This window comes from Paramormyrops kingsleyae, chromosome 8 (assembly GCF_048594095.1).
Source record: "Paramormyrops kingsleyae isolate MSU_618 chromosome 8, PKINGS_0.4, whole genome shotgun sequence".
Taxonomy (NCBI): Eukaryota; Metazoa; Chordata; class Actinopteri; order Osteoglossiformes; family Mormyridae; genus Paramormyrops; species Paramormyrops kingsleyae.
Genome location: NC_132804.1, coordinates 23,576,408 through 23,588,497, shown reverse-complemented (window position 1 = coordinate 23,588,497; position 12,090 = coordinate 23,576,408). Strand labels below are relative to the sequence as shown.

Below are 12,090 nucleotides of genomic sequence, written 5' to 3'. Positions count from 1 at the left end.
TTATGGACTTTTTTAACTGGTGATAATGGGACAGTATTTGTTAACAGATAAAGATTATTCTAAGTAAGCCTACACAGGGCAAGGCTTTGGAGTAATGTTACTCAAGAGTTTGCCATTAACTTTTCTAAATGGAAAATTATCCCTCTTGCTCCACTGGTATTTTATTTTGATATTTTAAAAAGATGCTGCAATTATTATTGTGTCCCCCACTGGTGTACTGTTCCGGAATTATAATTCTGCATAATTTTGATCAAATGCCCCACGTGACCAGCGAGTACTGAAACTCTGCAGGAGAAGATGAGTAGTAAAATGCTTTGGTGTGTCACATTATATTAAACACTTTGTGTTAGAGTAGGTCTGCAAAGTAAGCTACACTGCTATTAGTCATTATTAGTCATTTATATGCTACTTAAGATGCATTTTAGCGCGTACTGCAGGATTCGGCTGACCTGAAGAGGTTACAGAAGTTTGGAAGCATCTTCGAAGTTGATGGCCAATGCTCATGCTCTGTATTTTTAGGATATGTTTGCCAGTAATTCTAAAATTAAACACGGCATCTTTATAACACATAGCCTGGAGTTTATCTTATTAGGGAAATGTCATCATCCAAACACCGCATTCCGTGCGTGCTTACGCATCTTTTAATTGCAGGTTGTCTGTCATCAGACGTTAACATTTGCCCTCAATGTTCTGGCAACCTGAAGAAACGATACCTTGGATGTCAGTTGCTGCCACGTCCTTAGGAAGCTCAATTACACTGGAGTAAATCATCAGCTTGCTTGTGGGTGGAGCTGTTACTGTCAGGAAAATCAGCCACAGAAGTGGATATGACTGATACAGTAACTCTGGTGTGGAAAGTGGGAAATGGTAAGGGCCTGATGGTTTGAGCATCACACAATTAGTTAGTGATTTTGTAAATTTACGTTCAGCTAACATAACTGTTGTTGTGTTCTTGAACAGGAATATAGGAATATAGAATTTTGTTAGTCTATATTATTTTGAGCCTGCCACTGCGGTTCCTATACACCCAGTCAGGAGACAGAGCATTCCAGTTTAATGCTCTCTATTTTGGATGCCAGGAAATGTTAAGGACTGGTCGGGGTCTAATATGAATTTACCTGCTTTAGCCTGAAGCTGGGCTTTAGGCTAGAGCAATATGAAGGGTAGCAGTGTCTAGGTTCTGGAAGCTTACTAGAAAGTTCCAGAATCAGCAGATGGTTCGCACTTGAAAAGATGAAGTTACTGCCCCAACCACATTGTCAGTAATCATCACTGTAAAATAGTAATAAAAATAAACTAAAAGACACCTATGGGAATCAAACACAGCTTCAACTTGGCATCTGTGTAGACCTGCTTCTTAGGGTCTTAGGAAGGAACATTTTAATTGGACCCGATGAGCTAAAGTACTCACAATACTGCTAGTACAGGTTTGGTGAAAATCAGCCCCGAATGGGAAACAGTCAGCTTGCAAAAATTGCTGTCAGTTCCGTTTGTAGAACAGCCATGTTCAGCTGGCTTGGCATTTGTCACGTCCAGAATGTTCTGAATAGCATTTTCAGCCCAAGCTTTGATTTGATTGGCTTTAAATTGCAAAATGTACAAAGTGGAAACAGATAATCTCTATTTTCAGTGGACACCAGGTCGTACTTTGATTTTTCTGATTTTCTTCCTTCGTAAAGGTTAAGTGTGGGTGGAGTGGTGGTTCTGAGGCTAAGGTTCTGTGCCAGCAACTGGAAGGTTGCTGGTTCAAATCCTGTAAATGCCTGAAGTGATCCTACGCCATTGGGCCCTTGAGCAAGGCCCTTAACCTGCAATTGCTTCGTCCTGAGTATGACGTTAATCTACATCCAGCCCAGCATGCAGATCCTCCAACTTACAGGGAAAATTTGGGGGTTGGTGGCAGGATTGACACTCCAGCCACTGGAAAAAACTCACACTGGTCCTTTTGGGCTTGTGTGGTGCTGAGGTGTCACTCGCCACATGGCTGCACTCAGGTTCTCATCCCTGGGTGGGTGCAGCAATGCGCTGTAATCAGTGCATGATCCTTACCTCTTAAAGATTACCAGGTTCTAGGTCGTGGTTTTGGTACAAAGTAAACTGAAGAGTTGCCTTGTGCAAAACTGTTGATGCTTACTATCCAGGAACTTGATAATGTCCAAGGTTTTTTTTTTTTTTTTTTTTTGATTAAATTTGGTTGTGATAAAAAATATATAATTTAAATTAAATGTGGCCTCTTAATTTTAAGCAAATTTGTCCTGCAACATACTGTATGTTAAATTACATAAAGCTGGCTGCAAATTGCATTATGACACTGAAGTTGCTATTAGATTAATTATATAACAGTACGTGGCTTTGCAACTTTAAGGACCCCTATAGAGGATATGTGAGTTCTGTCAAAAATTGCTTATCAAGATTGGGATTTTGTTTTCCATTGCGCTTGCTTGAAAAAATGTTCAGTCTTTCTGTACAGAAAAATTGTGTTCTTGGCTTGAGGTAAGATCAAATATGAATGTTTTCCATCTAACAAATGTTATGTATTTTTTCTTGCCTTATTTTTTATCTCTGTGTGTGTGTGTATGTGTGTGTGTGTGTATCCTTCCCTTGTACCCTATGCCTTCTTGGATAAGCACCAGGATTACTGCCACCCTGTATGGATAAATCTTTGGAAGGTTGACAGATGGGTGAATGAATGTTACATACCTGGAAGAATGTATTGCAAAGAAAAACTCCAGTATACCTCACAGATTCCTTTTGGAACATGTCTAGGACTTCTGATGTTGATAAAACAGCTCAGGGATATCTTCAAGAAAAATGGTGATATGTTACTCGAGTGGTAAATTACTTGAGTGAACACGGTAACAAGTCTGAAAGAAGCATATGTTATGTTCTTTGAACTTCCTGTTGGTTCTCAGGTCATCTGTTATTGCTCGACCAACTAGCCTGTAGTAATGCTGCATGTCCTGTACCTTCTAGGCCGGTGAAGCTTTTAGAGGCTTACAGGAATCAAAGAAATGTTCACCCAGCACATCACAGACAAAGGGGACAGAGCTTGAGGTGGTATGGATCTAGAAAAAACAGACATCTAAAGAGATCAAGACTGTGGCTCTAGGAGTTTCAGCAAGGTTAGGTGAGCCTTAAATAGTCTTCACTTTAGATTTAAATGTTCAGAAATAGTTGGGATCTGTTGCAGACTCTTTAACTTCTTTAATTCAAAAGCCCTATAGCTTGAATGCTTTACTGCCAAGGCTATTATTTATTAGATAAACTGTAAGACTGTGAACCTGGAGTACTGTCCCATTCATTCACATCAATTAGATCAGTAAGATTGGGGAAACTTTTCATGCCTTATAAAAAAGGGGGAAAAAATGAAGCCCAATTTGAACTTGGAAAAGTCAACAAAACTTGAAAAGCCGGATGCAATTGTACTTTTTCGCTGTGTAGTAGGTGTGATTTGTTGTCTCGGAAAGGAAGACACAATGACTTATGTCATACAGATGAATGCATTCATTTTTTAGTGTTTTTAGAGTGACAGTTGAAGGCTATGGGTGTTGCTAGAAGGCCTGATTGAGAAGCCAATTAATAAGCCAATTGTTTAGCACCGGAATGAAAATTAATCTTTTATGACTTCCCTAGAAGTAAGAAGAACCCCCGGTCCCAAATCAAATCTCTGAATACCAACCTTTTCAGACCTTGCAGCACTTGTTAGATCAGAATCAATGATAACTGGGTAGGAGGTACCCCACAGACACTATTGCATGAGGAATTATGGGATGGGGTTACCCCAGAAGCTGACATGCATGAGTATAGGGAAATCTACTAGCTGTAACAGCATCTATCTATCTGTGCTAGACTTTTCTCTTTGAAGTCACCCTTTATGAGCTAACAGTACACAATGCCACAGTCTTGATAAATGTGTGTTTTTTTTGCATGTGAATGATTTTCTAAGGTTAGCACCAACTTCATACAATTAGGGTAAGGTTTCCTGTGTATTAATTTCAAAGATTCTATATAATGTGTTATGGTATTGCCTTAGTAGACCTTGAAACACAGTTTGGGAAATTAGCTAAGTGTTCATTATTGGAACTAATTTTCACATATGGGAATTTGCCTTTTTGCATTATTGCGATGTTTTAAAGAAAGTACATGAATTAGAGGGTGGGGGGCAGTCTATCCTTCACATTCTTTACAGGTTTCTCCCTAATTAGCATGCTTTGTTCTCTCCGGTCCTCGTTAGTGACACGTTTTAGGAGAATGTGGCCTAATTAAGAGCAACAGAAATGCCACAGCTATGGGCTTTGAGTCCAGTCTGGCAGGTAAGATTAATCACATTGTCTTTGAGTGTCTATCAGCTAAAAAAGGAGAAATCTAATTGCTGTCTTTCCAAGTATAGTGTTTGAGCTGCACATTGTGTGTTTGTGCGCTCTGTCTGTCTGTCTGTCGGTCTTTCTAAAAGGGGGAGAATAATGAGGGAGAAAGAGAGAGAAGAGGAAAGCAGAGTGACCCAGCAAGACAAAAGGCGTATAAATCATGTGCTGGTTGAAACAAATGATCAGTATACCGTAGAGGGTGAGCAGTCCTTTTCTCCTCTTCTGACACTTTATGTACCCCCCCATCATGGACTGCCGTATCTGAGCAGCTGGGCGGTCTCCTCCAGCTACAACAGGGATTTAACGTGTAGGAGGAAAGTGGGGTGGGGGCAGAGAGATTATGGGCAGGGAGCCTGCCTCCTCCCCCCCCCCCCCCCCCCCCCCCCCCCCACGGTGACCAGAATCCGGGAACGATCCGCTAAGCACCATGTGACTGGCGGAGCCGCTCCAGATCCCCCCCCCCCCTCCCCTCCGCCTCAATTTACTTTCCTTTTTTTTAACAATGAATGCATGAGGGCAGAAGGAGGAGAGGAAGGAGGAGATGTTTTCCGTTTCACTGAAGTGCCAGCTGGGGGTCATCAGGCAGCGGACCAAGGGTATTGTGCAATGCACCACTTTTAAATGAGCTTTTTGTGTTCTCGTGTGGTCGCTCTGCGAGGGGGGAGCGCTCTGAGCAGGCTTTACCTGGGGGCTTCTTCCCGTTTGGTTACTAAGGTACCCCTTAATAGCCGTACCTCCGATCGTAAGAGGTGATGCTTTGCTCTCTGTCATGCGCTTGTCGGTCCATCTCAAGTAGATGCCACTAATTTTGTCTTTTTCCTTTTTTTCTGTCATGCGTGCGGTGTGCGCTGTGATCTCTTGCGAGTGCATGGTGCGAGTGCATGGTGCGAGTGCATGGTGCGAGTGCATGGTGCTCTGGAGAATTCCCAAAATTGAGTGTGTCTGGCTCAGTGCTGAGGGACCTCGCCGGATGCTGCTGTGCATGTAATTAATGGCATGTACTGTAATTAGAAGCATCGGCGAGTAGCTCAAGTTTGGGTTCCAAACTCTAACTTGTCAAATGATAATGAACGGGGGTTCCGTCCCATGCAGAAAACAGAAGCGTAATGCCGACAGACAAGCAAGGCTTAACAGCAGTGTGGACAACATGGATTTATTTCCAAAAGATGGTGATCACAGAAATTCTGTGGTTTATGTATTGGGTACCTGCTTTAATTTTTTTTAAGATAATGAAGTACTTCCCATATTCCTTCTTTGCAACAGATCCATCTTTGTCCTTTTGGTTAAAGTTTTGCTTTATGATGAAGTTGCAGAAAATTTTGGCCAGCACTGGCTGTTCGAAAATCAGCCCTTCTAGTTCAAACTTGCTGTAGGAGGGCAGGTGCATTTTGGTAATACTTGATCTGAAAGTCTCAAAGACCATTTTAGATACTAATTTAAGGAAGCCTGGTGTAGACAATAGTATGCAGGATGTTGCTAGTTTGTTATCCTAGGATGCTTTGAAAAGTCACCATACGAGAAAAGCAGCAGATTAATTCAGCTATATAAATAAAACATGAGCATGATTTTATTTTTAATGCTACGTTGTGTGTGCCCATAAATAAATAACAATCCAAAAACCAGAATATGATATATACTGTTTTGATGTTACTTACTCTAGCTTGTATGTGTTCTGTATCAGAACAGACATTCTGTACTGAGATAGCAAGACAATGTTTATTTGCTCATATATTGCAGATATATTGACACCAGGTTTTCTGTAATAAGCTGTATATATAAGCTGTACAGTATACAGTATATTTTTTCTTGGTTCCTCTCATGTTACTTTTGCAATCGAATACTGTGCTTTAGAACAGCACAGATCCACTCAAAGCCAAGTTGATCTGTTAGCTATGGATAAAAATGCAGTTTATGGAGTATTTTGAATCCATTTTACTTTGTGTTTTCCGAAATTCCAATTATTTATTAATTAAAACCCATGAATAATGTATCATGCATCCAATCAAATGCTATTAATGTTTTTTATCAGTTTAATAGTATTATTATTATACTGTTATTGTTGAGAAACTTTGTGAATAACTTCTACCTATTCATGTGAACTTGGAGGGGATAACGGTGTTTAAATTTATGCAGCTGCCAGGACGGCTTAAAGTGTATTGAACCTTGATGGAGTGCGGAGGTATTTAATCCCTCCTGTGGGCTTCCAGTGCTTCTGGCCATCGCTCATGGTTACCTTTGATTTTCTGGGTGCGGTCAAACGCACAACATTAACATGGCGTAAGAATGTAAGATCCTCCCGCGCTGTGCAGCTCCGAGCGTCAGCATCACACAAGAGGCACCGTTTGATGGCTCAGGATTTCCCAGAATGCGTTGAGACTTGTATGGATGTGAGGGTGAAAATCGTTACTTTGGGTTTACCACCTACGTTTCAAGCAAAAAAAAAAAAGTCAAAACAAACTGAAGTCACTGCCACTATGGTGTCATTCTCAGAGCTTTGTGACGTGGGTCTGTTATTTATTTGCATCTTCTGTGTTGCTTCTGTTGTGCATAAAAGAAGTAGTTTGTTCTTGTTCTGAGTGCAACTTAGAACTGTGACAGTTCTACAGTATGTGACTGCCAAACTCATGGGTTCTGCAAAGAGCCACAACAGTAAGACAGCATGTGCACTTATAGTTTCAAAGCACAACACCTTGTGTTTCTGTAAATGCAATTCCTTTTTATGTCGGGTCTTTCTCTGACTGGCATTATGATTTTCATGGTTGCTTTGAAAAATTCATTACTGTTGAGATTACTATTGAAATTATGTTCAATTGAATTCTCCCCAAAGCTGTTAACGAAGATTTAACAAGAACAACAGTATGCAGGACTGATGCAACAAATTTTGATATTATATGAAAATAAGCTGCAGATTTAGAGAAAAGGCGGCGAGGAAACACACTTACAGTTATTGTTCTCAGATGAAACTCTGGGGCTGCGAGGCCAGCAAGCCGGCCAGCTTATCCTCTAGGCAGCCTAAGCTGCTACAAGTAATGAAAAGGCATGTTTGCTAAAGGCTATTTGCTTATGATAAGCCCATAATGGCCCAGTTTAATCAGGGTCTTAATTTTTACATCCTGTGGTCATTAAACCTGTTTTTTTTCATGTAGATTAGTATTCATAGCCAGATTGTTTAAAGTTATTTAAAAGCATCACACAAAATGAATTTCAGTTTCATTCTGACTGGTTTTGACATTTCTGTGCAAAAAATTCGAAATTCCTCCCAGAAGAATTGCCACGAAAGGAAACTTAAGGAAAGTTCGGTATCTGCCACAGAGAGCCGGATTGATAGACACACTGAGCCTGATATACGTCACAGGGCCAAGCTGACGGCTGAGACGGCTGACGGCTGAAATGCTGCTGATCGCCTCTGACTCCTGTGGATTGGAAATTGCTCCACTTGTTAGTGGAGGGGAAAGAAGTTTACACAAGATCTCAGCCAGCTTTTTGCCTGAAGTCTCTGTTGCGGCCGTGTGAGAAGAGCCATACGCGGAGGGCCATGTCCATTTGGCCCTTTCAGATGGGGATTTTTTACTAGGCTGAGGGATCCCACTGCTTCTCCTTTATACAGCCATTGTGGTCATGATTCCAGGACCAACTCTGTTTATCAGGGCACTGTGTGTGGGGGAGAGGGGCATGGGAGAGTATGGCGCACCTGAATACTCCTTGAGCGGCGTTTTATTAAGATATTATGGATCATATATAAAAGGGCTTTTGTAAAAGGGGCTGGGGATACCAGTGTGGGGAGAAGCATGTCTTCCTCCAAACAGTGAAACGGGGGGTTTTTAGCATGGATGTGACCATTCTAGGGGCAACCAGTCCCTGCCGGCAGTCTGTTCTCGAGGGCAGAGAAAGCCTCCTTACTTACCCATTCCATGTACTCCAACTTTCCTTCTAGCTTGGATTTAAGATGTGCTGAATAAGTGAGTCTCAGCCCCCAGTTGGTGCAATTAGCGGCCTCCAACGGCGCCCATTTAGTATTCCTCCCTGGTGGTTTCCGGACCGCCTGGGATGAAGGCTTGGTCGTTGTCTGTCTGCATGGTGCTGATCGCCCCCTGCTGGTGTGCAGTAAATTTCCTGTCATGTCACAGCTGGTAACCTACCATAACCCTAAACTGTGTCATGCAAAAAAATATCACCTAAACTTGTAAATTGCTTTTTGATCATTCATAGTCCAGTCGCTTTCCCTGATCATGGTTGGGGGGGTAAGTCACACTAACATTGACTGCGTGGTTCCCTTTATACAGTATATCTTGATTGTTTTAATTTGTTTTTTGGGAAACTTCAGGACTACCCCCCAATGAATAAGGTTATATGATTTTTTTCAAAGATTTTATGTTTGGCATATGAACAGAGACCCCTGCAGAAACCTTTGATTGGGGAGGCCATCAGGGCCCAGTTATATTGATGGGGGTGCCCAAGGGAGGGGTGTTGTTTCTGGCCCCACTGCTGAAAGGGAAATGAGGGAGGAAGCATACCGATTTGGTGGGGGTTGTTGGGGGGGGATTGCTTCCAGCCCAATTTATTTATTTATGGGGGCATCAGGAGTGGCTATATGTTTTCTACGGGTGCCCATGCTGTTTTCACTTGTTTTTATTTAGATAGGCAACATGTCCACTGCACTGTTGTTGGCCTCTGGAGTTAGCTTATACCTGGCAAGCTTAATTTACATCATTAATTTCCCATGCCTGCTTGTCCTATGCAGAGTCATGGGACTCTGGAGCCTGAAAGAATAGGCAGGAAATAGTCCAGGATGGGGCATCATTCAAACCTATGGAAAATTAGGTAACTCCTGTTCAATCAGCATGTTTAGCATATTTTTGGACTGTGGAGCAAAACTGGAGTAGCCAGAGGAAGCCCCACAACGTCATGAGGAGAACATGTAAACTCCACACATGTAGAACTGGGGCGGAGAATCGAACCCTGGTCTCCAGAGGTGTGAGGCAATCATGCTGATTTTGATTATTTACTTAAAACAGGTTAAATCTCGTGTTCCAAGTTAAACACGTGGAATAGCTGATTGCTGCGAGTTTGTAGCTGTTAACAGGGTTGTTCAACTGGATGACAATCCCTGCAAAAGTGCCAAAGGACCTGGGTTGAGGGTGGTGTGTGCATGGGCGTCGCCGCCATGAAATCTGAGGGGGACGTGCCCCCCTCACATTTCATAATTATTCGTTTGGACCCCCCCCCCCCCCCACATTTAACATAAAATAGTAGTTCACCCAGCGCAGTTTCTATTGCTTCGTGAAAGAATCCATTCCACTTGATCTACATGAGAATACACATACCACTGAAAGGCCACTCCAGGTTTTCCGGGTTACCTACAACAACTCACCACACGTAAGTGAAGTGAATCGTCAGTGCAGGCCATAGACAGTAAAGGTGCAGGCTGCTTGATACTGGAGGAGGTAACGTCAGTCCCATGGCCATCTCACAATGTCCAACTTTTGCTAAAACTTTATTCTTTTGTTATATGCCCTCAAAATTAACCCTAGGCCACGTTAAATTAATGTTCAGCTAAACAATGGAATATTAGGAGTAGCTTAAGCTTTACCTTATTTACTTTAAGTAACAGTAGGGTATTCTTGGTTGATGATCAATTGTTTGCAATATTTGTTCCCTCCCCAGACAAAATGGACATAAGGAAATTCTTTACAAAGAAGCAGGAAAGTAAGTCAAAATTTCTCCACTGGACAGGGTTTTTTTTCCAGTGGAAATATTAGCTGGCTAGTCAACGTTCGGAGATGTGTCAGCTAGCTTAATGTTAGCTATCATTACATCCAAACCTAGTAGCCTACCGTATTGTAAGGCCAAGAATTAGGTGTTTAACAACCTGTTAAAAACACACCAGAATGCAGGAAATGGCATCTAATTCATTAAAAAATTCTGGAGGAGGGTGCCCAACCCCCCGCCAGTGTGTCCCCTCACATTCACAATGCTTCTGACGCCCCTGGGTGTGCAGCTCAGTCATAGGAAGGTTGTCAGTTCAAATCCCTACTTAGGCAGAATGATTTCAACATTGGGTTCTGAAGCAAAGCTTTTAACCTTCACTTTCTCCAGTGACTGACCCTGTTCTCTCTACAGTGTCATTTTGTATAAAATTTGTGAATTTTTATGGAATTTTTATACTGACTGTTGGGGATGATATTTTATATAATCCATCAGGTAAATGTCAAATTCAGTATTCGCACTATTTCCTGCTTGGTGTCAATTCAGGAGTAGGAGTGTGGAGGTGTGTGTTTGTCAGGGGTGGGGAGGTAGTCCCCCCCGATCCTGTGTACTTGTTCCTGACGAGGGGCGTGGAATCCCCATGGACTTGCGCGTTTGGGATGCTAGTGGGATCGAGCGGTTCTGGCGTTTCCGTGATCAAAGTCCTTCCGATGTCAGAGGGGCTGCCTTGTTGACTTGTCCGCCTCCGCTCAGAGCCATGAATTTTTGATCCCGTCAGCGTCGTAGCTTGACACAGCTAGTGCATGTTGGCAAATTGCATGTAATAGCAATTAGAGGAAGAGGAAAGGAAATTTTTCTGTTGATGCGAGATATTCTGTCATTAAATTACATTTTCACTTACCTGATGCCCATGTGTACAGCAAAACAGATGGGTGTACGTGGCAAAAAATCCATTTTCTGTGAGAATAAGGTGAATATCTGGAAGAAAAAAATCATCACGATGTTAATGACATGGGGCAGTAATTGATTTGAGAATATGTTAAGAGGTAAGTCTACCTTTTGTCACAGGATAAAATGTGCTTGCACCTTATCAAATCAGTCTGACACTGGGGTTTCTCTCAGATGGCAGTTTGGGCTGAGGGATAAAGCGATAACGATAATTATCGTGCTTTAATTTCCCTCGATAAAGGTTCGATATCATTTATGACCCAATATAATGACTTCACTCTTCTGTGACTGCTTGCCAGGGCCGTAAAAGCACAAACAGGTGATTTATTGAATAAATAAGAGAATGCAATAGGGCAGGCAGGCAGAGGAAAGACAACACAGTCAAGACAACACAGTCGAAACAGTAGGGCAGCTCACCGTGAAGAGCAAGTAAGTCCAAAGCAATCTATCCAATAAGGGTAATACAGCAAAATCCAAAACAAAAATGCTCAGTACAATTCAGTCTCTGTGGTAATAATCCACAGAGAATTCAGAAACTCTACGAAGAATGCGCCGTTTTGGTTGGCGCTGACTAAAATAACTTGGCCTGCAGCCAAACACAGTGTTTTGAAAATGGACAACCTATGCACAACAAACACACAGCAAGGACAGCTGAGTTAGCAGAGCACCCTGTGTATCACTGTTCTGGTAATACACTGGAGCCATGGGGGAGGAAAGCGCTCCATCAGAGGAAACTGATTTATTTACTAATATTAGTTTGCAGTCCATTCAATTTGTTCTCTTTAAGGGAAATCAGTTCAAGGGGAATCCTAAGGGAAGTTTAAGCATAAGTGGTGTATCAAACTATAGAATGAGTTTGGGCTGTGCGATATAACCAAAATCTCATATCCTGATAACAATATATATCAAGACTGCGCCTCATATTTATGGATTTTTTTCTACAGATCACCTGTGGTAGGATTTGGACAAAAATCCGCAAATAAAAAGGAGTCAGATCACAAATGTAATGCGATCCAGAAACAGGCGGGAAATGATCCACAAACGTACAAAACACGCTTGACATGTACAA

General features: G+C 42.0%; 1 protein-coding gene across 3 annotated transcripts in view; it reads left to right on the top strand.

The window, feature by feature from the left end:
* grip2b (glutamate receptor interacting protein 2b) overlaps positions 1-12,090 on the top strand; it is a 243,907-nt gene that overhangs the window by 18,278 nt on the left and 213,539 nt on the right. Inside the window, exon 1 of one of the 3 annotated variants that reach the window (XM_072715497.1) lies at positions 4,858-4,963. The exons of the other annotated variants lie outside the window; for them this stretch is intronic. Within the exon in view, the coding sequence (XP_072571598.1) occupies positions 4,909-4,963 (55 nt within the window). The 5' untranslated portion in view covers positions 4,858-4,908. Of the gene's footprint in view, positions 1-4,857; positions 4,964-12,090 lie in introns of those variants that run through there. 3 annotated transcript variants of the gene reach the window in all.